This window comes from Microtus pennsylvanicus, chromosome 5 (genome assembly GCF_037038515.1).
Source record: "Microtus pennsylvanicus isolate mMicPen1 chromosome 5, mMicPen1.hap1, whole genome shotgun sequence".
In the NCBI taxonomy this organism is placed as follows: Eukaryota; Metazoa; Chordata; class Mammalia; order Rodentia; family Cricetidae; genus Microtus; species Microtus pennsylvanicus.
In genome coordinates, this window is record NC_134583.1 from 81,452,593 (window position 1) to 81,480,198 (window position 27,606).

Genomic DNA, 27,606 nt, shown 5'->3' on the forward strand with positions numbered 1-27,606 from the left:
CTGTAACATGGCACCCAAAGTGTGAGAGTGTTATGGCCACTGCAGCTGTGTGAGAATCTGAGCTGTGTGTGGGTAGAGGCAAGTGTGGGGTCCGAGCCTGACTCTCATAAAGGGGTGGCCAGCTTCAGGGGCTGAGGTTCCATCTGCCCTGTCACTTTACCTACCTAGGCGGGGTCTATGCCAAGGTTAAGCAGGGGGCCTGAACCGTTTATTGCAAGAAGCATGAGAATCTTTTAAGTGAACATAACTTCTCAGCTTGCTTTGACCAAAATAACCTTATATTTTTTCTCATAAACTTTTCCTTTAAATCCTGTGTTTTAGAATAAGATAGGAGCTGGAGAGATGGCTCAGTGGTTAAAAGCACCAGCTGCTCTTCCAGAGGTCCTGGGTTCAATTCCCAGCAACCACATGGTGACTCACAACAGTCTATAGTGGAATCAGATGCCCTTTTCTGGCATAAAGGTGTGCACGAAGATAGGGCAGACAAAATAAATAAGTAAGTCTTAGAATGAAGGATAAACTGGTCTTTCCTCGATGATGAAGGAATTATAAATATGGGAGAGGAGACTGGAATAACTCAGAGGTTCTGCATTGAATTGGAGGTGTCACTATGAACCTATGAAGATCTGGGGGGAGGCGTTTTTGTGTGCATGTGTTTGTGTGTGTAGCCCAGTATCTTCCTCAATTCCCCTCCACATACATACATACATACGTGCATGCATACATACAATTAATTTTCAAGACGGGCTCTCTCACTGAACACGGAGTCTATCAATTTGGCCAGACTGACTAACTAGCAAGCTCCAGGAATCCTCTTGTCTCTGTCTCAAATACTGCTGATCCCCCCCTTTTTTGATTAGGGGATCAAAGTTAGGGTCTCACACTTGAGAGACAGTCACTTTAACTGAGCTGTCTCCCCAGGCCTCATGGAGAATTTTACGTGTGCATGTGCCTGTGTATGCACAGAAGCAAGAAGACACAGGGTATGTGCTTCTCTACTGAGCTCCTGGAAGCAACAAACCCAATGCCCAGATTTTCCAGCATCCAAGTTTTTGAGAACTCCCAATGTCATGGACGTAAGCTCCAGCTCTCATCCAAGTCTTTTGGGTTCTCTCTATTAGAATAAAGGGGCCCCTCCACAATCTCTGGCCCTGATGTGGGGGCATACCACTCAAGACTAAGAACCCTTTATGCTTCATGCAGATAGCACTGGACCTTCTGCTTAGAGTTTCTCTGGCCCCCTGAGCAACCTAAGCTCTGTCGTAACCCTCATCCCACAGTGACCCCCACCACGCCAGGTCTGAGCTCACCGCTCATTAGGTGAGGGGTCCAAGCCCAAGAAAGAAGTAATCAGAAGGCCTGGAGAGATGGCCCAGCGGTTAAGAGCACTGGCTGCTCTTCCAGAGGACCTGAGTTCAATTCCCAGCAACCACATGGTGGCCCACAACCATCTGTAATAAGATTTGGTGCCCTCTTCTGGCCTGCAGGCATCAGAACACTGTATAATAAACAAACAAACAAACAAATAAATAAATAAATAGAAGTGATCAGAAAAGATGCTAGAGTGAGTGACAGAGACAGAGTCACGCAGAACCGTGGGCTAGTTGTGTGGGGAGAGGAGGAGAAAGGAACCCAGGGCAGCTCCCTTGGGACCTTTAGACAATGCACTTCCTGTCTAACTCCTAAAGGGAGATGTCAATGCTAAGGAAGGGATTGAGGGGACCCTCCAACTCACAGGAGGCAAATCACAAAGTTCCTGAAAGGTCCCACCCCCAACTCAGGCCAATATTCAGTCCTTTCGTGGCTGTGGGAGTCTTATCTAGGAAAGAACTCACTGTGAGTGGTTCTAAAACCCAAGAGCTCCTCCCAGTGGAGGACAATCCTTATTGCTTGGAGAGGATCCAGAACCAGACCCAGCACCAAGTAGATGATGCTAGTACAGCAGAATACAGGTGACTCCTGGGCCAGTCAGGAGTCACCCCAATTCCCCTGAGTGGTTTATTCCACTGTGGCCAGTGGCCCCTGGCTGGGCTGGAGTCGGGAAGAGCAGGAACTATTTCTCTTCCTCAAAAGCAGGCACCCTTAGGTGTCCTCTTAGGTTCAGAGACTAGTGAAAATGCTCACACAAGGCTGCGACCAAAAGAGAAACCAAGGCTCAGGTAGATGGGAACCTTTACTTACAGAAAAGCAACAGAGTCAGAGCCCCACCAGGGGCCGGGGCATCAGCGGGGTGCTTTGGGGCAGGAGCACAATCACTGGGTGGAGAAGCATCAGGAGGTGCGAGGATCAAAGAAGCTGGTGGGGGTCGCTGTGAAGACAGAAGTGTCAGGGTGAAAGGGACAGAGGACTGGTGTGCTGGACAGGAAGGCAAGCCCTGTACGCAGACCTGGAGGTAGCCTCAAGAGAGGGTGCACAGCTGGGTAGGTTTCTGGGACTGGCGGGAAGTGAGGGATGTGGGGAAATGGGGGGAGGGTGGCGTGGGGACAGGGAAGGGCGGGAGAGATGGGCAGGGCAGGGCAGGGTAGGGCAGGGCAGGGCAGGGCAGGGCAGGGCAGGGCAGAGCAAGCCTGTGGCCTTTGAGCTAGCCAGTCATTGTTTAGGCAGAACACACTTACCCCAGTCAGTGGCAGGAGTGTGTGTGTGTGTGAGGGGGTCGGGACGACAGTCACTGGGGGGCCTGGGACGGCACGCCCTCCGCCTTTTGTGGGTCCTCTTTCTCTTTTATGGTCAATGGCTTCCCTGATGGCTCTGTGCCCGCTGCTGCCGTTGCAGCTGCAGTGGACACAACCACTGTCGCTGGGGTGGGACCCTTATGCTCCCCCTTGGAGGCCCGGTAGTTGTTCCCCCAGGCAGCGGGCATCTCGGTGCCATGCTTGCGGTTCATCGGGTAGGCGCCCATGGCTGCCAGGATGCTGCGGTGGCGCTCGGGGTCCATCTCCGTGTAGTACATCTCCAGGGTCAGCGGGGTGCAAATCTTGTGCTGCAAAGGCATATTCCGGACCGGTAAGGGGCCAGGGATCATAGTGAAAGAGGAAGACGAGGAGGAGGAGGAAGAGGAGGAGGAGGAGGAGGACAAGGAGGAGGAGGACGAGGAGGAGGACGAGGAGGAGGACGAGGACGAGGAGGACGAGGAGGACGAGGAGGAGGACGAGGAGGACGAGGACGAGGAGAAGGGTCATAATTAAAAACCCACAAAGGCAACTTTGGCTTCGGGTCACAGGGTCAGAGCCTGAGGTTCTTTGGAGAAGCGGGTGGTGTGAATTGGGGCCTTTGCCCGTGAGGAGTCTCTTAGAACCATGCTGTGTGGGAAAGGCAGAAAACAGATTGGTTTGGGGACCATGTCTGTAATGCCGGCACTGGGAAGGCTGAGACAAGAGGATTGAAGTGAATCAGAGGCTAGTATGGGCTACATAGTGAATTCCAGAACAGATGAAGCTAAAACTTTATGTCTTTTCTTCCCCCCACAAAAAAGCCAGCCAGACTTCAGTACCCCTGTGAACTCCATCCCAGAGACCAGAGGATTAAGGGAAAAAGAGGAGACTACTTCTAAAATATGAAGCACTTTAAAAATATTAAAAAAAAATTTAACTGTCATTAATGGAGTTGAGATTTTTAAAGTGGAAGGAAATATTTGTTAAATATGCAGAAAGCATTAATGCCCATAATACATTTGAAAGCCTCCTGCATCCAGCAGTGGTGGCACATGCCTTTAATTCCAGCACTTGGGAAGCAGACACAGGCGGATCTCTGTGAGTTCGAAGCCAGCATGGTCTACAAGAGCTAGTTCCAGGACAGGGCTGTTACACAGACAAACCCTGTCTCAAAAAACCAAAACTAAAACTACTCCCTCCCAAAAAAAGGCCTCTCGAATGGGCATACACTCCTTTCATCCCAGCACTTTGGAGACAAGATATTTCTGTGAGTTCCAGGCCAGCCAGGGCTACACAGTGAGACCCTGTCTCAGGAAAAGAAAAAGAAGGAGAAGAAGAGGAAGAGGAAGAGGAAGAAGAAGAAGAAGAAGAAGAAGAAGAAGAAGAAGAAGAAGAAGAAGAAGAAGCCAAAGAAACAAACCTCTTGAAGTCTAGGGAAATGACTAAGGACTAAAGGGCTCAGTAGAGAAACCTGCTGAATGCAGGCAGGTCTCCTCCCCAGGAGCTGGAGGGCACCAGGGCACTGAAGAGTTCTGCTAGCACCTCCTACTTCAGTTTAGATTAAAACACAAACACAAACAAACAAAAACCCTTCTCTCTTTTCCGTTTTTGAGTTTCGTTTTGTGTGTCTGTAATTGTGCTTGAGTTGGCCAGAGGAAGTCTCCTTGAGATGGGGTCTCTCACTGAACCTGGATCAAGCCTTAGCAACTGTCCTGTTTTTGTCACCCCACGGTGCTGGGGTACAGGCAGTCACATCTGGCCTTCTCTATGGGTTCTCATGCTTATACAGTATGGCCCATATTGAGCCATTTCTGCAGCCCTAAAACAACCTTTGCCTGGGAAAGTTTCAAAAGATGGGCTCTCAGTATATTCTAGGAAGTAAGGGAATTAATCACACAGGGTCAGCCTTGTCATTTAGAAGAAAACCTAGGGGTGGGAGATGGGAAGCATCCATTGTTGCTGCTGCCCCAGAAAGCCCTCCACATCCTGCCCTGGGCCTTGGTCCCTCAGGCTTACCCGAAGCAGGAAGCCATCGGGGCAGGAGAACTGGTCATACCAAATGGCCTTGTACATGATCAGCACACAGCCCATGAGAGCCATGACGAAGGCGATCATCCTTGCAGTCGGCACCTGGCAGAGGGAAAGGAGCAGAGCTTAGTGCAGGTGAGCTATGGCCAGGCCAGCCTCCCTGAGGGGACAGTCCCTAAGAACTGGAGATGGGCACAATACCGCTGCCCCTACCTACATCTTGTCTCCTTCCTTGAGGTCAGCTCCGGGACCAAAAGTCCAGGAACTGTTTTTTTTTGTTTTTTTTTTTTTTTGGCAGGCCCCAATTTGCTGGGATTCTGTAAACATCTATGATCAAGTAAACTAACTGCTTTGGCCAGTTAAATTGCATGCAGCCAATTGATCCAGAAGTTACTACTGGTTTGCCCTGCCCATGTGGCCTACAGAAGCTGGTGGTTGTCACAGCAGGAGGACTGGATGCAGGAAGCAGTGTGTGTGTGTGTGTGTGTGTGTGTGTGTGTGTGTGTATGAGTGAGGTAGGAGCATTAGTACCACCCCGGGTGAATACAAACAAAGGCCTCAGCACCTTTGATGGGCACAACCACTGAAAAAGCTACAGGAAAGGGCAGGTGTTGCTTCTGCAAATGAAAAAGCACTAGAAATAGTCAGCTAAAAGTGATTATTAAAACCATCATTGGCGTGGTTAAAAGAAGACAAAGAGGAGACATTTTCCAGATAAAAGGTAAAGCTCCCATCTGTTCCATAAAAAGCCTGCAGAGAGGTAGACAATGACGGGCTGGGAGACAGGCACTTCCCATGGGAAATGTCTCCCAGGAGCTCAGGCTGCTCAGAAGAAGGCTGGGTAAGGAAGGACAGCTAGCTAGTGGCCAGCCAGCACTAGAGGCGACATCTGAGTAGGATTGATCCCTTTTGTCCCTAGGAGACCCAAGTAGGACTCAGTCAGGCAAACACGCCTGAATTGCTCGCCTGGCCTCTCCCCTGCTCTAACTTCCCTTAGGGAGAGGTGATATACTTACTTTGCGTCCTTCCTCTGGGTGGCCACAGGCCAGCCTTTGACCCTCCAAATCTCCAAACTTCTTTGTCTGGTCTGAGGAGGAAAGCTGATATTCTGTCTGTGTTTTGATGAGCACCTGAAGGAAGAGATGGTCATGATATCGTTGGACAGCTGGTGGGGACCCAGGAGAGCCCTGAACTGAGGGGGTTGGGAGCTGGGGAGACAGCACTGACCATCGGTCTGTACTGTTTGGTGGCCAGTAATCTGTAGCATCTCAAAGCTGAAGCTAAAAGGTGAACACTGAAGGTCTGACGGCGACCACACCTGTTCAAGGCCTAGCCAGGCTCAGGGTGCTGGCTCTCTGGCGGGAACTTCTCCTACTGCTCCATAATCTGGTTCCTCTCCTTCAGGAGGTTTGACCTGACTCCTATGACAGCTTCTAGAGTCTGGAGTCCCCAGCCACATGGGACTCAGACGTGGACAACTCTAGACTGTGTTCTTGAGGGGCGAAGGATAGATCTGTTCTCAGCATTCACTGTTAGAGTAAGTGCAGCTAAAACTGACCCAGATCACTGGGGAGCTGCCCTGGGTTCCTGAAGGGCCAGACTAGGCCAGCCTTGGGCCACTTTTTGCTTCTCGCTGACTTCTACTAAAAGTCACCAAGCCCCTCAGTCACCTGCCTAAGAAGCCTTTTTGTGTGTGTGTGTGTGCCCTAACCTAGAGTCCTGTCCAGAAGAAAAGAATGATGTCCTAGTTAATGTCCTATTGCTGTGATGAAACACCAAGACCGAAAACCAGATGGGGAAGAGTTTATTTGGATTACACTTCCACATCATTGTCTGCATTGTATGAATCAGCACAGGGACTCAAACAACTGGAACCTGGAGGCAGGAGCTGATGCAGAGGCCATGGAGGAGTGCTGCTTACTGGCTTGCTCCTCATGATTTCTTATTAGAACCCAGGACCGGAAGCCCAGGGATGGGAGCATCCACAATGGGCTTGGTCAGCCTCATCAGTCCAGTCGTGAATTAAGAAAATGCTCTGTAAACCAGGCAGTGGTGGCACATGCTTTTAATCCCAGCACTCGGGAGGCAGAGGCAGGAGGATCTCTGTGAGTTCAAGGCCAACCTGGTCTACAAGAGCTAGTTCCAGGACAGGCTCCAAAGCTACAGAGAAACCCTGTCTCGAAAAACCAAAAAAATAAATAAATAAAAATAAATCAATTTAAAAAGCTCTGTAGGCTTGGCTACAGCCAGATCTTAGGAAGGCAGTTTCTCAGTTGAAGTTTCCTCCTCTCATAACTATAGCTGGTGCCAGTGTCACATAAAACTAGCCTGCACAACTGGTAACTGCAGCTTGCTGGTCTTGTTAGATTACATCACAGTCTGAGTGTTTCAATTCCGAGGAATCCAGTGGTCAGTTTACCCTGGTTCAGATGGGCAGGGGCTCTGGATGTGAGAGCCCTAACAGGGAGGTCCCTATTGCCCACGGTCAGTTTGGATTTCTGCCCAGCTTGGCTATCCTCAGGGCACTTTGGGGGAGGTGACATTGACATAAACCTTACCCATCCCTTTTCGTCCCTAGGCAAGCTGAGAAGAACTGCACCGCCTCAGGCTACTCACCTGGTCAGAGAATGAGGGCTGAAGCTGGCTGACATCTAGGGGGCTGATCAGAGGGACACTGTCCATGGCAGCCCCTTCGTGGCCTCCCATTTCCTTGCCTGACTTCCCAGAGAAGCTGCAGCCCAGCTTCACCATGGCGGGTGGCGGTCCTTGTCCCAGCCTAGAAAGAGAATTCGAGTCACCACTTACCAATCATGCAATGGACAATCATACATCTAGTTCCGGAGTAAGGACTCAGAATGCCCCAAGGCTTCTCATGCAAAATCCAGGGATGTGCTGGAAGAGGTCCAGCTCTTGGTTACACATTCCCTCCTAGCCCCTCAGCAGTGCAGAATGGAGACCTCCGACCAGAGAATATTTCAAAATAGAACCACGATATCGTCCTCCGGCCAGCCTGCTCGGGCATGTGCATATTCCACCAGAAGGAAAGGATTCAGGGAGGAGGTGGGAGAACTGGACTTAGCAAAAGGCCCAGGGCAATGTGAATCTGTTAACTGTTGGTACTTTAAAACAAAACACAACAAAGATGTCTATCCCATGCAATATGGGACATGTCACTGTTAATTGCCATTGGTTCTCTATATGAACTTCTAAGGAAGGTGACAAAAGTATACAGTTCTGGTGGTGCAGGAAGACCAGCCCTTTGCAGGGCTGAGAGCCCATCCTGCCAGTCAGGCAGCCATGGCAGTCTGGAGGAGGGTGCAAGTCCCACTGACTCTGGTAAGTCAAGAGTAAAAATGTTCAAGGATGGAGAGATGGCTCAGCAGTTAAGAAGTTAAGAGTGCTTAATGCTCTTGCGGAGGACCGAGGTTGGGCTTCCAGCATCCACATAAAATGCCTTCACAGCCTCCTGTAACTCTGGCTCCAGGGGATCTGCTGCCCTCTTCTGGCCTCCACAGGCTTCTGCATGCATGTGTTGCACACACATACACAGATATATACATGTAGACATGATAAATATTTCTTTAGAAAAGGAGTATATACTCTTGTAGTGGCATTTTATTTGTATTTTAATAGATAAAGCTTGCCTAAAGATCAGAAAAGTAAAACAGCCATACTGGCCAGCCTTACAGAACAGGCAGCAATGACACACACCTTCAATCCCAGTAGGTACAGTATCTTGCCATAGAAACCAGGAGGTAGCGGTGCACACCCTTAATCCCACAACTAGAGAGGATTATAAAATGGGAGGAGACAGCTATTACACTCAGTCACATTCTGAGGTTTCCTGGAAGGCAGGATCGCCATTTTCAGACTGAAGTCGAGGTAAGAGGCAGTGGCTGGCTGTTTTGCTTTCCTGACCTTGAGGTTGAACCCCGATTTCTGTTTCTGAGTTTTTATTAATCATGCTTCACACTCTCATCTTGTGGTTCCTCTCAGAGGGGGAAGGGACCTCTAAGATGACATATGGAAAACAAAACACATTATTATTTAAACCGTCTCGGAGCTGTGTGTGATGGTGCTTGCTTTTAATCCCAGCTTTTGGAAGGCGAAGGCAGGCAGCTCTCTGAGTTTGAGACCAGCCTGCTCTATATAGCGAGTTCCAGCTAGTGATGCACAGTGAGACCCTAGCTCAAAAAAAGAAAATAAAATACTACAAAACAAAACAACTCCCCCATCTCACATAGAACTTCAATCTCAGATAAAATCATGCCAATATAACCATTTTAAAAAGGAAATACTGCCAGTGTGTTGCAAAATTTCCAGAGAAAGAACAAAAGAGCCTTTATCGGCTCCTGAGGCTACCCCTCTTGCCTCCCGCCTACAGCTCTCAAGCACATTAGGAGGAGGAACTCCCAGGTCAGTCCCATCCACGGACAGCAGAGACCTTAAGTGAAACTTGAGCAAGCCGAGTTCAGCAAAACAGAAAGATCACCAAGGCTGTGTTTATTCTGGGTGTGAAATTTTGAAAGCAGTTCCATGAGGCTGGGAGACAGCTCAGTGGGGAAAGTGCTTGCTGTGCCAGCTGAGGACCTGGTTCAGATCCCAGCACCACACAGAAGCTGGGCCATGGCTTGCTTCTGCAACCACAGGGCTGGGGGGAAATGGGCAGAGAGGTACGGAATTTGGTGGCTCACAGCCGATTGCCAGCATAGCAGAAATGGAGAGGATGAAGCTCAATGAGAGATCCTGTCTCAAAGCTAGGTGCAGACGCACAGAGAAGACACCCAAAGTGAGCTACGTTCACACAGATGAGTGTACCCGAACACACAAGCACGCATCACAAACACACACACACACAAACACCCCACACCACACACACATACACTACATACACAACAATACACCACATACACACACATACACCACACTATACACACATACACACCACACACACCACACCACACATCACACCACACACACATACACACCACACACACATAAACACCACACACACTACATGTACACACACCACACACACAAAGCACACACACCATACCCACACATACACACCACACACATCACATACACACATACCACACCCACACACCACACCACACACACCACACCACACACACACCACACCACACACACCACACACATACACACCACATACCCCATACCCATCCCCACCTCCACACATACACAAATATACACCACAAACATGGCACACACACATACACTACATACACAACATGCACACACATACACACAAAAATACACCATTCATACCACACACACATACACACCACACACATACACATCACACCACACACACTACACATACACACACTGCACCACACACACATACCACATACACACACTACACACACATACCATACAACCACACACACACCACACAGACACATACACCACACATCCCACACACATATACCACATACACACACGCACATATACATACACCACACACACATACACCACACACACCACACATACAAATACACATACTACACACATGTACACACATACACCACACACACACACAAACCCAACAGATTAATGAAGGTAAGTTTTGTTGTTATTTTGTTTATTTTTTGTTTTGTCTTTTGAGCTAGGCTGGCCTTGAATTCCTGATCCTCCTGCCTCAGATTCCTGAGTCCAGGATTACAGGTGTGCATCATCACCTTGAATCTGGAATCTGGGTCTTCTGTTTTGGCGACCATGGAGACGTAGATGGCCTAGACTGATGTGGTGGTTTGCCCAACAATGGCCTGCTCATATATTTGAATGCTTAGTCACTAAGCAGTGTCACGATAGGAGGTGTGACCTTGTTAATGAGAAGGTGTGTCACTAGGGGTAGCCAGCCCCCCCTAACCCCCACACCCCCGCCTGTGGATCAGCTACTTCTGTCTGCCATGCCAGGCCCCCCTTTATGATGATAATAGACTAAACATCTTAACTGTAAATAAGCCCCCCATTAGTTTATTTTATAAGAGTTGCCTTGGTCATGGTTCTGCTTCACAGCCGTAGAAGAGTGGCTAACCCAGCTGATGAAGTTCCAGAAACTGCGGTCCTGAGTACTCAGCCAGCACACTTTTACCAGGCAAAGAAACCAGGACAGAGGTTCAGAAAGTAATACAGATTATTCGTGGATGAAATAGCTTTTGTATTTAAACGCAAAAACAAATTCTCCACATATTAAGTATAAAAATTGAAAGCGTCCAGGGTCAGTGAGACGGATCAGTGGGTAAGAGTACTTGCTGCCAAGCCTGAAAACCCGAGTTCAATCCCCAGAACTCACGTGGTGAAAGGAGAGAACTGCCTCGTGCGGGTGTGCTGTGACCTCCTCACCTATGCTGTGACTTAAGGCCACTCACTCACACGCAGTCAGTAGGCGCGATAAAGACTTTGAAGGGTTCAGCGGTTAAGAGCACTGGCTGCTCTTCCACAGGACCGCTGTTCAGTTCCCACCACCCACACAGCAGCTCACAGCTGTCTGTAACTCCAGGCCCAGGGGCTCCATGGCCTGTTCTGAACTCCAAGGGCACCAGAAATACATGTGGCACACACACAAATATACATGTAAAACACTCATACACACAGAAATTTTTAAAAGTCCAGTTAAATTTGAGTTCTTAGAAAGCAGATATACTTCTATATGTCGGTGGCAAAAATATTTTTGAGAAAAAAAAGTGTGTTAAAAATTTTTATTTTTAATGATGTGTTTCTATGTGTGTAATTTCTTCTATTATGTTTTGCCTGCACGTATGTCTATGCCCACTTGCAGAGGTCAGAAGAAGGTGCCACATCCCCCGGAACTGGAGTATTATGTGTGTCTGTTCATGCAGCTGTCCTCAGAAGTCGGTGTCAGATCCTCTGAAGCTGAGGTTACAGGGAGCTAGGAGTTGCGTGGTGTGGATGCGCAGAATACAACTTAGGTCCTCTGTGCCCTCAACCCCTGAACCATCTCCCCAACCCAGTTTTTTATTTTTTTTATAATAAAGTTGGGTCTCAGTATATAGCCCTCTATAGTTCAAGGCTGGCCTTGAACTTAAGATCATCCTGCCTCAGCTTCTCCGGGTGTGAGCCAGGTAAGGTTCTATTTAAACAGTTCCAAAGTCCAGGACAGAGATGGTGTGCAGTTGCTCCATATGGAAGGTCACGAAATAGTGACAGGGACCCAAGGAACATCTGAAATCCTTCCTCAGGTAGGGAAGCCTCTATAGTGCAGATTTGTGGAGGTCTTTATGCTTAAATCCCCTGACTGTATTTGTAGAATTAACAACTTACAATCAAAATTCTAACAAATTTATGAACTTGAAACATCAAAATTGCATGTACAAGGTAGAAAGATAGGAACACACAAGATGTCTTGACAAAGGAAGTCTGTCTGCTGGGTGTCTGCCTTGAACACAGCAGTGTACACTGGTGGTGTTGATGCCTTGCGGAGAGAAACCCATTTGACACATTCTATAATTCAGACCTCAGTTAACAGCAGAGAGGCTGGTTGTGTCTTAATAATTAAGGCTACTTGGAGTGAAGCAGATCCCATCACTCCAGACATATCTGAACACACAATATGCACACACACAGGTGCCCACGCAATGCACACATGAACACAAGAACAAAGCACTTCAGAGACAATGCAGGAGAATATTTCCAACTCCAGGAAGAGAAAGAATTTGCCAGCAACGCTCAGATTTCACCAGACTTCCTTTTATAGAAGAAAATCTCAATCAATTACCTTCCATGTTGAAATAAAAAACCCTTGCCTAGCCGGGCGGTGGTGGCGCACGCCTTTAATCCCAGCACTCGGGAGGCAGAGGCAGGTGGATCTCTGGGAGTTTGAGGCCAGCCTGGTCTACAAGAGCTAGTTCCAGGACAGGCACCAAAGCTACAGAGAAACCCTGTCTCGAAAAAACCAAAAAACCAGACAAAACAAAACCCTTGCCTATCAAGACAAGACCTTCAAAGAAGGTAAACAGAAACTCTGAGAGATATTTGCAACACACAAGTGACAAGAGGTTGTTGAGGGTTAACTGATGACCTCACAGAAAGGACACTGAGTTTTAACTCTTAGTACCTGTGAAAGAGATTTTATTTGAAACAGTCCTTATCGTTGTAATGGAGTTAAGATGAGGTCATATTAGAATAGAGAGGGGGCGGGTTTATTCCACCGTGGGCATCCTTATAAGAGGGCTTGGACCTCAGAGGAACGCCTTCTGCAGATGGAGGCAGGCTGTTAATTACACAGCTGCTACCCAAACACTGCTCAGGACAGCAGAGACTGGAAGGAGCACAGGAAAACCCTCTCCGTGAAGCTTCATCTAAAGCACGGCTCTGCTGAAATCTGATTATGGACTTCTTGCCTCCAGGATGGTAAAGTTGGGGTTCGTTTGGACAGTCACCCTTGGAAGGCCAGCTGACCTCTGCAGCCCTGCAGATGGCCACTGCTTCTCCTTCTCTATTGGCTGGGCCCCATAGATGTGACAGGCCCTGAGGAACACAGAGAAGATGGTATTTCAAAGCTGTCCAGTGTTAGGGACAGCTGGGGGCAGAACTTCCCAGGGCAAGAAAGTAGAGAAGGAAGGCTGGGTAGGGGGTGAGGGAGGTATGGCTATTTGGAGGAGGACAGGAAGCGGCATCAACACTCCCTCCCCCATCTCAGCAGACCCTCTAAGACCCTGCTCTCTTTGACGTGTGTTACACCTGTGACCTTCTGCCTGGCCCAGCCTTTACAGAAACCACGCAGTTGCCAATAAAGAGCCTCTTTAAGAGGTGGATTCGGCCCTAGGGAGGAAGCGGGCTCTACGTTGGCCAGAGAACGTGGGCAATCGGATGGCTTGGGGGCAACCTGTTAGGCATTGCGATAGAGACGGACCGGAAATTATTATGAAGAAGATAAACGGCGGGCCAGGTGATACGCGGAGGTAAAATAGCCAGGAAAACGGGAATCGACAGAAGATGGCGTCCTCCCCACTCATCCAAGTCTCTACGACGGTCCACAAGACTCCCCGCCCTCACCTCGAGCTCCGCCTTCGGTTGCCACGGTGACACAGCTGCTGGCTATTTACGTCACCCCGGGTTCCCATGGCAACGGAGGCAGCCCCCCCCCCCCGCCCCCGAGTTCCACGTCAAGTTTCTAGTCCTCCACCGCCACAGTCAGAACATCGCAAACGAAGGGCTCTGTGTGGAAAACTCTCCCCTCCTCTCAGCACACAAGAAGAGTCCACCCTGGATCTTGGGGGCACCGCTGGGAAGATGGCAGGGATCATAAAGCTTTAGAACTGAGAAGGCGCCCCAACATCGTTCACCAGTCCTTCTCTATCCTACTCTGTCATTTTGTCTCCTGAGGGTTTGCTGCTCATTCGCAGGGCCCTCGTGGAGGTGGGGCTGGGCATCTCTGGTCACGATCTGGGGTTTGTGAACAGACAAGATGTTGACGGACAAATAAATGAAGGCGGATGCGGACTCTTAATTGACAGCCCATAAAAGCTGGGCCAGAGGTCACAAGACTCGCTTGCTCACGCACTCTTTCATGCTGCGTCACGAGAAGTGCACACTGGTGCGGACTCGTGCCCTCCCTCCCCCGCCTCACCACCACGGCCCTGCGGCAGAGCCCACCCTGGTCTGCTTGCATCGCAGCCTTGTGGGTAGTCGTTTGCCTCTAGTTTTAAGGGTTGTTGTTCTGCGGGGCTCAAGCAAAGGGGGACGAAGAGGAGGTGCACGGTTGATTTTGGCTTCCTACACTCACCAGCCACCTGTGGCCCAGCATCCGGAACCGGGCCGCGGCAGGTGGTTTGAGACAAGTGGCTGCCCTATCTCCTACCCTCCTCGAACCTTCACGCAGCGATCCCCATCATGCCCTCCCATGCGCAGACAGCTAAACACTCAATACTCTGGTCAACGCCCCTTCTGCTGACCCCTCTCTCCCCATCTGGCTGTTTTCCCCCTTTCTTCACCCTACCCCCACAGACAACCCGAACAGGAGCTAGGATTTGTGCCCCTGGGCCAGCTTGACGATGTACAGCTCCCACTGGCTCTTCCGGACCTGCAGAGGTGGAGCCAGACCACAGGGAGGGGGTCTGCAGTCACCTTGGACTGGGTGGGCTGAGGTTCAGCTGTCCCACTGCCTCTGCTACCCTACTATGCCCACGACTGGGAATTCCAGCCTCGTATGAGGTTTGTGCTGGCTGAGCAGCCATAATTCTTTCTAATGTCCAGGTTGCCATTGGCCTGTAAAGGTTTCTCGACATACCTCGAGGTCTAGGGACCACTCCACCTCAAGGCAGCAGAGCTTCCCCCAACTGTCCTGAGAGGTCTAATGACCATCCTCCACCCGAGCCAGCAGGGCCAGCCTGATTTCTAGTGGAGACCTCAGGGAGGAGATGGTTGTGCTCCACCGCTCTGGCAGCCATCAGGTTAGCTAAATTATTCCCACATAGACTCTCAACCCCTCCACCTGTATCTTTGCACATACATTCCACACGCGCACACTCGCACACTCTTGCACCCGCCTCCCCCCCATCCTCGCACCTCTCACATCCCTGTACCCTTGAACACCCACGCACACATTCTGGCCCCCTAGTCCCCATTCCAAAAGAAGAAACGTGGAAATGGCTCACAGGCAGTTGCTGCAGGACGCAGTCGCGGGAGGACAGGGATGCGGTGTGGATGCGGAGGATGCAGTTCCAGACGCTTCGCCACCAGGCGGGGCTGGCAAGGGGCTGGAGCCTGAGAACGAGGCTGTGGTTGCCATGGAGATGCAGGCTGGAGGAGGGACCACTGTGGCTCAGGTAGCCTCACACCCCCTCCCACAGCAGGTCTCTGCACTGTCTCTCATCAGCCACACACCTGACACACACATTTCACATACACTTCACATACCTGATAAACACTTCACCCCTCCCCATATCACATATGGCTAAGGCACACTTCACACACATTTTCACCCCTGACACGCACAGCATGTAGAATCATACACCACGCCAGCTCTCACACTTCATCACTTCACTGTACAGACGCCAAACCTAGGAGCCCTGGCTGCTCCTCCAGTTAGGATTCCCGGGTTTAAGCAGGAGCCAGATCCTTTCCCTGACATCTCACAGTAGAACCTGGGGTCAGGATAGCTGAGGTTGGCTTCTCTCCTAGAGGGTACTCCTCTAGGTGCCAGCATCTGAATTCCTGGGCTGGAAGCTTTCCTAGGATTGGCTCTGTCTATCTTGGTCACTGTTGTTTGTGGCATGCCGGTATGCAGGTGGCACGGACAGACGTTTGGTTGAGTGTATGCCATGCTTCCCACAGGCCATCTGTAGCGGACATGTTCCTCCAGGTCTTACACTCAGCAGTGCTGGTGAACAGTGGTGAGTCATGGCATGGAGAGGTGTCTGGGTTGTTCTCTTTTGTGTCTGTTGCTCGAAATGTAACAATATTCCTGGCCAAGTCTTTATAAGAAGTGTGCTTTTATTGCTCGGGTAGATGCTGGAAAGTGCCACTGTTGTGAACAGCCAATGTGGGTGCTGGGAACTGAACTCTGGCTCTCTCCAAGAGCATCAAGTGCCATCTCTCCAGGCCCAGTACTGTTTTACATTCCTGTCAGCTGCATAGAGGAGCCCTAGCTCTCCACAGTCACCAGCATTTGTTATTATCTGGTAATAACAAACTGGCCATAACAAACTATGGATGGTAAGTCTTACCATTTTGGAGGCCAAAGCTCTGAGATCCAGGTGCTAGTGCAGGTCCTGCTGATATCGTGCTCCTAGACTTGTGTAGACAGGGTCTCTTCCAGAGTCTTCTAATTTCTTCTTAATAGGACACCAAACAGACTGAATTAGGGCTTACCCAAATTACCCCCTTTTAAATTAACTACTTATCCACCTCTGCCTTCTTTTCCTCTTTATCTCCCTGTTCCTCTTTCTCTTCTCCTTCTTGAGACAGCATCTCATGCAGCCTTGGTTGCCCTTGAATTCTCTGTATAGCCTAGAATGACAACGAATTCCTGGTGGTCTTGACTCCACTTCTTGAGTGCTGGGATTAGAGATGTGCACCACCGTACCCATTTATGTAGTCCTCAGAAAAGGGCTCAGGGCTCTCTGCGCATGCCTGGCAAGCATTCTACCAACTGAGCTACTTCCTTGTACGGGTCAGTGTTCTCTACAGGAACATAACTGGGAGAATGAATAGACATGTATATATGTGATCTCTTACATTGGCTTAGCGTATGTGATCCTGGTCGTCCAACAATGACTGTCTCACATTGGAGGCTGAGAATCCAGTGATTTTTCAATCCATAAGGCTAGATGTCCCAGCAGTCCCAAGTTGGCCCCAGAAGCCTTGGGGATTCCTGAAAAGCCGCTGATGTCCGGTCTATGTTGGAATCCAGAAGTTAATGCCATAGCAACAGGATAAATGAACTTGTCATTGAGAGTGAGAGCAAACAAGCAAAAGGCTAGCTTCTCTCTTCCATGTCCTTTTATCTGGATTGCCTTCGAGATCTAGGATTTTTCTTCTTGTACTCAGTAGCTTGGGTAATAATCGATCCCAGATGCAGCCAAGTTGACAACCAAGATTATTCATCATAATTCTCTACTCTTATGCTGGCTAGATTTATGTCAACTTGACACAAACTATAGTCATCTAAGAGGAGGAAACAACTGAGAAAATGCCTCCATAAGATTGGGCGGTGGCCAGCATGTAGAGCATTTTCTTCATTAGTGATTGATTGGGGGGGGGGGGTGTCCAGCACATTGTGGGTGGAGTCACCCCTGAGCTGGTGATCTTGGGTTCTAAAAGAAAATAGACTGAGAAAGCCATGTGGAGTAAGCCAGTAAGCAGCACCCCTCCATGGCCTCTGCCTCAGTTCCTGCCTCCAGGTTCCTGTCCTGTTTGAGTTTCTGTCCTGACTTCCTTCTGTGATGGAAGCATAAGTCCAATAAACCCTTTCTGTTGGAGCCTTCCGACGAGTCAGTCAATCTGAGTACCTGGAAGGGGGCAGGTGCGAGGGTTGGAGAAAAGGCAGGTGAAAGAAACTGAGGCAGAAACACAGGATAGATCCGGGAGGTCTTTTGGCCAATACCAAACAGCCCAGAGTTTATTTCAGAACTTGCTTTTATACAGTTAAGAGCAGAAAGCAGAACAAAGAGCCGTACGGTCAGTTAACCACCTCCCTGTACTGTCCTTGGGAGAAAGTACAAGCGGGCTCGCTGTCTAACGGGTGAGTCCTGCCAGCAGCAAGCAGTTTCCTTTTCTATCTATATGTGCCTTTGGCTGGCATACACCAGCCTGTGTCTTAATAGATAATGTATTCCCCCCCTCCCCAGTGGGCTCAATCAGAACTTTCTTCCAGCCCTCAAGGAGACTGAAACAAGCAAGCTTAAACTCAAATGATTCATAAGCAGAATAGACTCTGGATGGAAACCGAGTCCCTTGTGGGCCACCACACCTTTCCTCCCCATCTTGTTTTTTGATCATGGTGTTTCATCACAGCAAGAGAAGCCCTAACTAAGACAGCCCTTAACAGTCTTTTAAAAAGATCCTGTCTACAACTACAGACACAGTCTAAATGATTAGAACTTCAGTGTGGACTTTAGGGGAGACCCAGTCCACCAAACAGGCATGCACGGTGCACTTCGCACCTTGTACGTATTGCTCTGGTGGCTGAAGCTTGGCATCTTCTCATGGGGCCATTAGTCATTTGTGTGTCTTTAGTGAAAGATCAATTCAGATATTCTAAATGTTTTTCAAGCAGGCTATTTGTCTTCTTGTTATTGAGTTCCTAAGAGGTTTTTTTTTTTTTTAAACAGTTTCATTGACCATTGTTAGGCTATGCAAAAATCTAGAAATAATTTTGGGCACACACACACACACACAAAATCCCGCCAAATAAATAGTAGTGGGAATGTAGCAACAATATGTAAATTTGATACTTTTTCCATAATATGAGATTAGCAACGTTTCAAAGGGCACGTCTTGTGTCAGGGTAGGTTTTGCTCACTGGCAAAACCCTTTTGAGCCATCAGAGTGCCTGGCAGCTCCATAGGCTCTGGCCAGAAACCTTTGAGATTGTCAAGGGAGGTGCTCCGATGGCAGTCCAGGGCTATGCTGCGCCCCGTCCATTTCAGCTGGGAAAGCATCGTCCAGCTCGTAGCCCGCAGATTTAATGGAACTAGTAGCATTAATCTACTGTCCTCTAAAACCAGATGCATGAAACAACTAAAATTTATTATGAAAATCCCAGGTAGTATAAACTATACATAACCAAATTTGAAAAATTATATTTATACACTGAGTTTCATTACCCATATAAATAGGAATTCCTTGCACTCCTACAGTATGGTTTCTAATTTCCTTGCCCTCTATCTCAGGCATAGAAGGTCATTAGTTGGCATGCCTTTCTTGCTAGGATTAGTTGATGACCAAAGGTGATGATTAATTCCTTGTACCCATTTCTGCCCTCAACCTCCTGATATAAAAAACTATTAATGAGTGGGTATGCATCCTAAAGATTTATAGTATCCTCGTTGGTATAGTGGTGAGTATAAAAAAAAAATAAAGATTTATAGTAGAGCTGATTGATTGTTTTTCATGTATAAAAGTTTAGGTTTGTGATTCCTTTAAGCTTTCTTACGTTCAAGATAAGTTATAAAGTGATTGGCCCTTTCTTTGTAACCACAAAATACAGTCTACCAGTAAAAGAATACCTTGATTGTTCATAGTCTGTTAATCTATAACAAGTTGCTTGGGGATGAATGTACATGGGTTCTTGGGATAATTTGTTTTTCACCTGTAATACGTAAAATGTTTATTTGTGTTATGGGAAATGGAAAGCATGTTGTTTCCTACTTGTATTCATTGTAATCATTCACTTGGAAAATAGAATGTAACCACACTGTAATTTTTATATGGCCTGGAAGATTTTGCTGGGGTATATAAACTGTAAGGGAAAGAATAAAGACAGAATTAGAAGGAGTTAGAAGGAAAACATCAGGAATGAGAGAATTAGGAGGAGAACATCAAGAGAGAAGAAATACATCAAGAGATATAGAAGGGACATTTCTGGATAAAGGAGAAAGGAGAATAAAGAATAACAAAGAAAGAGACCATCAAGAGCATGTGTGAGTGTCTTTCCACTAAGTTCTTCACAGACTCCATGAATTTCCCTTTGAGCCCTGCGCTGCTGGAGGCTGGCCCCAGGCAGCAAAAGGTAAACAAGAGAATTCACTGATCACAACAGGAATATCTCTGTCTCCCCAACTTACTCTTTTGTTAATTGGAGAATTATGAATATAAGCCCAGTAAGCATGTTTAGTCTCTGTTACCTGGACAGTTACCACAGACAGCACAGCAAGGAACAAAGTTGTCACATTCAAAGGTTTCCTAGCCAACCAAATTACCGCATCTCCTTCAGTCAATTTCTTAAGCTGTCCCCATGTAGGAAAATCAGCTGTCTGCTTTAAGGACTTTCTGTATCTCTTTCTTCCACAACTTTCCATCTCCTGCAGAAACATAAGCATACCCTTGGCCCCATCTTAACACCTTTTCTGGTTGTCATTCTGCTGTTAAAGCATCTGTGTAGTATACAAGCTTACTCCATTCAGCAATTTTTTTATGGTTCAATGCTTTTTGGTAACTGTTGTCCCTGTTTCATTAGAATTCAACAACTGGTCACTGTTGTCCCTGTTTCATTAGAATTCAACAATTTAGAGTTAGTAAAGCATTATGTAAAGTATCTCTGGGAGTCCTCATATCCCCCTCATGTTTTATTAGCATCTCTTTAGAGTGTGAGTGATTAGATATTTTAACAATTGTTTGTCCTGTAGGATTATATGGTATTTCTGCAATGTGCTTTATGTTATGACATGTAAAAATTTGTTTCATTTTACTGGAAACATAAGCAGGGGCATTATCAGCTTTAATTTTTATCAGTGTATTATAGCCATTGTACCTAATAAATGTATAATTATACAATCAGCCTTTTTAGAACTTAAGGCAGATGTCCATTGCAATCCAGAGTATGTATTAATAGTATAATGCATATATTTTAACTTTAAAAAGTTTGTTACATGTAATACATCCATTTGTCAAGCTTTATTTTTGAGCATCCTTAGGATTACTTCCTGTAGGTAAAGGAATTTGATTATATAAAGAACAAGTAGGACAGTTTTAAAAATAATTTTTTAGCTTGTCATCAGGTTATGAAATAATTTTAAGCCTTTATTATTAACATTATGCTTTAAATGAAATTTTGAAGCTTTTAATACAGTTTTATTAATACTCAATCAACCTCTTTATTTCCTTTTGTTAATGGCTCAGGCAATCCAGCATGGGGCTGAATGGGAGTAAGATAAAGTGGGCAATCCCTTTCCCAGACTGCCTGTTGTAGTTCTATAAATAACAAAGTTAATTCTGAATTATCAAGAATAAATTCCTTCTGCATATTGAGAATCAGTAATTATATTAAGATATCCATTTGGGCACCAGATATCAGGTGTTCTGTGTTGTGTGGGTTGGCTGAAGAAAGGTCGCTCCAAGATGAATTCCTTAGGCCTGTGTGGCGACAGGGAGGGACAGTGTCTGATGAACTGAGCCTCAAACAGCCGTTCAAAGGCATATTATTGATTATCACACAAAGTTGCTTTCTTTTTGGTTAAACAAGTTCCTTATACCAAAGTCCCTGATCTAATCCGTTCATCTTTTCTGAATGAAAACATCGCATCCCCACCATTTTAGTCTTTACTGTGTTCCATGTGCAGTGCCCAATTATCCAAGAGCCTCAGGTGTGCCAGAAGAGTCTTGTGGTCAAAGCCACACAAGGGCTGTAAAGCTCCCTCAGAGAAACAATTCTATAAACCATGGAAAATAATCACTGTTTTCACCATGATTTCTTCAAAATACATCTAGAAAACAACTATTTGTTCTAATGCTTACCCTAGATACAGCGACTCTGCTAGATCCCTATAACAGAGAGAAAGATGGGAGAGGGAGGGAGGGAGAGAGGGAGAGAGGGAGAAAGGAGAGGAAGAGAGATAACTGAGAACGGCATGGGCCTTATAAACCTCAAAGTCTACCCCCAGTAACGCCAGTAACAAAGCCACACCTCCTAATCCTTCCTAAACAGTTCCACAAACTGGGCCCAGAGTATTAAAATATGTAAGGCTGTGCAGGGGATATTCTCATTGAAATCACCACACAAGATAACCTTGGATTCACAGAGGGAGTGTTGGACCATGGTAGGATGGTGTACGTCTTCTTTCAAGGCTGCTGCCTGTCCCCATTACTTTGAGGAGGATTGTTATAAAAGTATTTCTGGTACTGTGTATTTCAGTACTTTCTCAATACTGTCTCTTTTTTTTATTAATTTATTTATTTATTAAAGATTTCTGTCTCTTCCCCGCCACCGCCTCCCATTTCCCTCCCCCTCCCCCAATTAAGTCTCCCCCCAGCCCGAAAAGCAATCAGGGTTCCCTGTCCTGTGGGAAGTCCAAGGAACCCCCACCTCCATCCAGGTCTAGTAAGTTGAGCATCCAAACTGCCTAGGCTCCCACAAAGCCAGTGCGTGCAGTCTGATCCTAATACTGTCTCTTTGAATTTCAACCATTTCCTTAGTTTTGGGTCTCCCGGAAGCTCTGGCTATCTGCAGTGACTGCCTGTCCCCACCAGGGGGAGACCAGCTCCCTGAGCCCTGACTGTAGTTGCCTCTTTGAAAGTGACTCATTTATTTAGGGTTTGCCTCCCCAAAGTGCAATTGTTTCTTGGAGTGACAACTGCTCTATCTTGAAGTCCCAAAGGAAAGGGGTGAGGCCAAGAAGCCTCGAAGAGCTTGGTGTTTTTATGATCTTTACTCTGTTCTATAGAATCCCACCCTGGGCCAGCTCTGGGGACACTTGGGTATTGTCGTTGTTGGTCTGAAGCTTAGCCCCGTAGAGGGTCGAGGGGTAACAGAGCCAAGTGCCTACGCATGCAGAAGACTTCGGCTATGGTGACCAGGGAACAGGAGCTAGTGGTCCCGTGGCGGGTGGTCCAGTGCTAAAATGGGCAGGTCATGGTAGAACTGCCAGGTGAGAGATCCAAAGTCTCCTGGTGGCTCAGTCTGTGTTCACTGCTCAAGTCATATTGTGGGGCAGGATCACCTACTGCCCAGTGATTGCTGGTTGCTGGCCCCTGACCTCTGATCAGACACACCCATGTAGGGGCAATAAAACCCTAAGCAGCCAGGGTTGGGAGAAAGAGGACCAGGCACCTGGAGACTGGGATCTGCAGCTTCTCCACTCGCCTAGAGCTTCTTGGCACCGAGAGGGAGCACCAGTCATGAAGAGGTGATGTCATGGCCCCCAGGCTCTAACTTTCCTATCCTTAAAAGTTGGCAGTAGGGCACTGGCCAGGGTGGGCCTGAATGTGTGGTTAGGGTCACCCTGAGTCTGAGTTCAGGTGTTCTGACTTAGAGATAAGCCCTGGGGGTTAGTCTATCCCCATTTGAAGCCTGATTCCAGAGGAGTATCTTAGGGGAAGAAGGGAAGGAAGGAGGGATGGGAGGGAAAGTCCCCCCCTTACTGCAAAACACCCACTCTGGGTCTGCAATCCAGGGTTGATCTCTAAGAGCATCCCAAGTGGCCTCCAGATAGGCATGAGGGTGAGTTGTCCTATGGGGACCCTGAGCCAGTAGACCATTCAATCCTAAAGGACCCCTATGAAGAGGCAACAATTCCAGGCTGTGATGGCCCAAAAGAAAGGGGACAGTGGCAGGGTAGGGGAGGCAGGGGAATATGTAGCAGCCTTTGAGGGCTGGTGGGAGTAGAGGCAGGAATCAGACAACCTGATTGTTGGTCACCCTGGAGCTAGGGTTTCATTCCCAATGAGACCTAGGGCCCCTGTAGAACAAGAATCATCACGGAGGCAGAGGACAGAGAGGACAAAAGCTAGGGTGAGGTTCTCCATGTTCATCTCTCTGCCCAGCATAAGAATAGGCCTCTGTCTAGCAGTTCTGAGGTGAGACAGGGCTACTCAACCCTATGTGGCCAGATCCTCACCTGCTGTCCTTTATCCCTATCACAAAGTGCTGAATTGCAGAGAAGAGGAAAGGTTTCTCTTCTCTTCTCTTCTCTTCTCTTCTCTTCTCTTCTCTTCTCTTCTCTTCTCTTCTCTTCTCTTCTCTTCTCTTCTCTTCTCTCCTCTCCTCTCCTCTCCTCTCCTCTCCTCTTCTCTCCTCTCCTCTCCCCTCCCTTTTCTTCTCCCCTCTTCTCCCCCTTCCCTTCCTTTCCCTTCCCTTTCCCCCCTCTTTTCCCTTTCTTTCCTTACCTTTCTTTCATTTTTTCTTTCGAGACAGGGTTTCTCTGTGTAATCCTGGCTGTCCTGGAACTCACTCTGTAGACCAGGTTGGCCTTGAACTCACAGAGATCCACCTGCCTTTGCCTCCCAAGTGTTGGGATTAAAGGCATGTGCTACCACTGCCTGGCTGAGAGGTTTCTTTGAGGCTTTAGTACACACAAAGACAGACACACAGAGACACAGACACACACATGCATGTATACATATGCATACCATATAACACAAACACATGCATACTTCACACAAATGAATACCTTTCTACAACTACATGTTCAAAAATACCTGCCATTCCTTCTGTTTGTATGGTGGGGCTGGGGCTACTGGCCACTGGGAGCCTACTAGAAGTTACCCTATTCCCAAGACCATGGGTCACGGATTCTCAGGAGTACTGTGATACATATGGTATTGTGCTAGGGCCTCCATCCATTCTGCTAATGTTGTCATGCATACGTGTATGCAGGCCCATGTGTGTGTCTGTATGGCCTCTGGAATCCTCGGCACTGACTGGCAGTGTCCTGTCACATAGGATGTGCCTAGAGCATGTGGTGTCTTGTGGAGAACTTGGCATCGAGACAGAGCAGGTGTGCCCTGAGCATCTTGTTTGCTTATTCTGCCTGCCTTTCCTGTGAAATCAATCAAGAGCTAATGGATCAGCAGGGACCTCCCCTTGATCCTTCTGCCCAAGACACATGCCACTGGCCCCAGCAGGTCTTGACTGGCTCATCAGGAGCTGAGGTGACTCTTCACCACCTCACATTTTCTCTCTGGTCCCCCAGGTTTCTCCTGGCCACCTGTATGGTGGCTGTGCTGCTGCAGGAAGCCGGTGCAATCCCAGCACGCCAGGTATATGGGGCTCCTCTACCTGGCCTCATCCCTGGCTGCCCACCTCTGCCCCAGTTAGTGGGGATTATTGGAAAGGACCTCTTTTCCTCTACCCCACGCTAGGCAAGGAGAGGGGAGGCAGGGTAGAGCCACATGGCTAATGTGGTAGCAACATCGTGTGAGTACTAAGGAGGGGGCCTCAGGAAGAGAAGGGCATGGGCCCTTCTGGGGTCTAGTGGGAAAATCTCCATGACACCCAGGTCACCAGGTGAGGATATGGGCTTCCATAATATCCAGGTGACCTGAAGGACATGGGTCTCAATCATACCCACATAACCACATGGGGATGTGAGCCTCCATGACACCCAGGTGACCCCAGGATGAGTGAACATGGTCCTCCATGGCACTCATGTTACCAGGCGGGGACATGAGTTCCTATGACACTCAGGTGGCCCCAGGGTGGGAGGGTTTGGGCTTCATGACACAAATGATTACAGGTGAGGACATGGACCATCTAGGATGACCCTGTGTGAGGTGGGTCTTCTCCACACTGACCCTGGCATACTCACCGAGGGCATGGTCTAGCCTGGTGACAGAGGGCCCAGAAGGAAATGAACTGAGCTTGCCCCGTGCCAAGCAAACTCGGCCTGCGCACATGGCAACAGAAGAGGTTGAGGGAGGGCCACCCTTTACAGCCAACCTCAGCTTCTTGGAGCTGGGCACTTCCCCAAGGTCGCCCTTTGCCTCACTTCTCTCCTGTTACTTTGTCTCATAAGGTGTTACGTTCAGAGGCGCCAACTACCTTCTGGGCCATTAGCCAGGTCGGGGAGGGGGAAGCACAGCCTTAATTGGTGCAAAAGTCCAGGGTGTAGTGAGGGTGCAGAGTCCGAAGTGAGTTCCGGGTACCTGCTGAAGGATTCTCCTTTCTTCAGGCCAGGCATTCAGGTAGACTGGTCATTTAGGGACAGGCTGGTGTTCTAAATCCCCTACCTGCAATCCTGATATCCACAGTGACCCTTATCCCTTAGAGTTAAACACTGGTTGAGAGGAAGCCCTGCCTGTGGGTGGGCCTCAGGGTGGCCTCTCCCTGGGTGTCCTCCAACCTTGGACTACTAACTGGAAAAATCCCCACCCATGACCTACTCTCCTAGGTCCCGGTCAAGACCAAAGGCAAACATGTGATCCTTGAACAGGAAACAGAGAAGTAAGTGCTCCAGAAGGCAATGTGGGCTGATGCACTGGGGGATGGAGAACATGGCAGTTCAGAAGCTTCGAGAAGGAGTTGATACTCAAACCCTACAGATCCCTCCTTGGGAGTCCCCCCCTCCAGGAGCCCCAGGTCATCTCCCAGGGACCCCTGGGCATCTCCCAGACTCAGCTCTCCCTGAAGCCTGCAACGGACTAAGTTTTAGAACAGCACAATATCCTTGAGGACCCTGCCCAGGGAAGGCTCTGACCCCCTCAGACCTCACCCCTGCACCTACTGCATTAGAGACACTGGGGGCGCAAAGCCATGTACCAGGTCTTACAGGGCAGTTGATGAAGTGGGTGGGTATGGAGTGGCTTCTAGACCCGGCAGCTGCCTGGGGGCAGAGAATGTTTTCTCAAGTGTCTAACTTTTCCCACCTGTGCGTGAACCTTACCCTACTCATGCTGGCAGGGCGTTGGGTACCAAAGCCATGGAGGCCCTGGAGAAGGACAACCAGTTGGGGGCACTGCTGCCTGTGCCCAAGCAGAAGCTTGCAGCCGCTGAGGAAAAGCTTGCAGGTCAGAGTGGGACCAAGGCCACCTCATGGGGTCCAACTGTACAGGAGGCTAGTGGGGAGGAACTTGTGAGGGAGACTGAGGCCACACCTACTTCTGCCTCTTCCCAGATGCCATGACCTTGGTGGAGACTGTAGAAAAAGACCTCCTGAGCCATCTTCGGAACCCTCTTCACGGCCCAGAACCGGATCTTGACAGCCTCCTCCATCCGAAGTATGAGGAGGTCCAGGATGAAGCGGTGCCCCGGATGTTGCTCAAGATACATCGTCAGGTGCTCCAGGGGCCAGAGAAGGACCTTGACCACATCTCTCACTCTCTGGAGGACTCCAGCAAACCCTAACCACTCTCCCACTCCTGTCATGAGGCCCAGGCTGTTATGACCACTGACTTCCCCCAGCTAGCAAAAATAAACACCTGCAAACAGGGTGAAGCCATGAGCATCTTTGAGGCCAGCAATCCCGGGGCACAGCAGCTAGGCCCAGGAGGAAGAGGTATCACTGCCAAATATGGCTCATCCAAAGCTTCGTAGGCACAAGGTCTAGCTGACCCTCAGCTCATGAATAGTTCTCCTTGGGTCCATCTTTCCACAGGTAGGGATGAAGTGATAAGCATGTCAAGTGTGGGGACCAGTAAGCAGTTGTAGACTCAGCAGGGAAATGAAACCTATCCTGGAATTCCCGCTGAAGAAGCTGAGAAAGGACATGTTTATGAAGGCGTGGGAGGTTGGGTGAATGTTCAGGTACATAGGCACATAGTTTCACATGTGTATAGGTACACACATGCAGAAATGCATAGCTAAATGTGCAGACACATAGGTACACACATGAATAGGTCTGTAGTTACAAAGATGTATGCAGGCGGTGCACAGGTGTATAGTTACACAGGCACATAGGTACAGAGTTGACAGGTACATAGGTTTGCGTATACACAGGTATAGAGCTGTGTAGCTATGCGTGTGCTTGGGGACATAGGCAGATAGATACACGGGTAAACAGGTGGA

The 27,606-nt window shown here is 48.5% G+C and overlaps 2 protein-coding genes across 4 annotated transcripts; one reads left to right on the plus strand and one right to left on the minus strand.

Moving 5' to 3' along the window:
- Window positions 1-2,155: 2,155 nt before the first annotated feature.
- On the minus strand, window positions 2,156-15,461 carry Caly (calcyon neuron specific vesicular protein). 3 transcript variants are annotated; one of them, XR_012910621.1, is made up of 6 exons: window positions 15,323-15,461; window positions 7,296-7,455; window positions 5,696-5,809; window positions 4,668-4,781; window positions 2,616-2,980; window positions 2,156-2,308 (listed from the first exon to the last, which is right to left on the minus strand). XR_012910621.1 is itself a non-coding variant. In XM_075972674.1 (5 exons), exons 1-5 carry the CDS (start codon window positions 15,454-15,456, stop codon window positions 2,666-2,668), a joined length of 837 nt encoding a protein of 278 aa, XP_075828789.1. In that variant the 5' UTR covers window positions 15,457-15,461; the 3' UTR covers window positions 2,156-2,665. The 3 variants fall into 3 exon arrangements, 2 of the variants coding, with proteins under 2 accessions (XP_075828789.1, XP_075828790.1); XM_075972674.1 differs by having other exon boundaries at window positions 2,156-2,980; XM_075972675.1 differs by lacking the exon at window positions 15,323-15,461 and adding an exon at window positions 14,956-15,130 and having other exon boundaries at window positions 2,156-2,980.
- Window positions 15,462-22,861: 7,400 nt separating this feature from the next.
- Prap1 (proline rich acidic protein 1) lies at window positions 22,862-27,036 on the plus strand. The gene is made up of 5 exons (XM_075972677.1): window positions 22,862-23,011; window positions 24,797-24,863; window positions 25,994-26,046; window positions 26,503-26,609; window positions 26,717-27,036. Exons 1-5 carry the CDS (start codon window positions 23,004-23,006, stop codon window positions 26,944-26,946), a joined length of 465 nt encoding a protein of 154 aa, XP_075828792.1. The 5' UTR covers window positions 22,862-23,003; the 3' UTR covers window positions 26,947-27,036.
- Window positions 27,037-27,606: the final 570 nt, after the last annotated feature.

What these genes read in the sequence shown, in the direction of transcription:
- Caly (XM_075972674.1), bottom strand. Translation starts at nt 15,456, where the DNA reads ATGGCAACCACAGCCTCGTTCTCAGGCTCCAGCCCCTTGCCAGCCCCG. An exon ending in AGCCCTCATTCTCTGACCAG is followed by an intron (nt 5,810 to 7,295) that starts GTGAGTAGCCTG and finishes CTCTTCCTTCAG; the next exon opens with GTGCTCATCAAAACACAGAC. An exon ending in ACCCAGAGGAAGGACGCAAA is followed by an intron (nt 4,782 to 5,695) that starts GTAAGTATATCA and finishes TCCCTCTGCCAG; the next exon opens with GTGCCGACTGCAAGGATGAT.
- Prap1 (XM_075972677.1), top strand. An exon ending in CTTGAACAGGAAACAGAGAA is followed by an intron (nt 26,047 to 26,502) that starts GTAAGTGCTCCA and finishes TCATGCTGGCAG; the next exon opens with GGCGTTGGGTACCAAAGCCA. An exon ending in CGCTGAGGAAAAGCTTGCAG is followed by an intron (nt 26,610 to 26,716) that starts GTCAGAGTGGGA and finishes GCCTCTTCCCAG; the next exon opens with ATGCCATGACCTTGGTGGAG.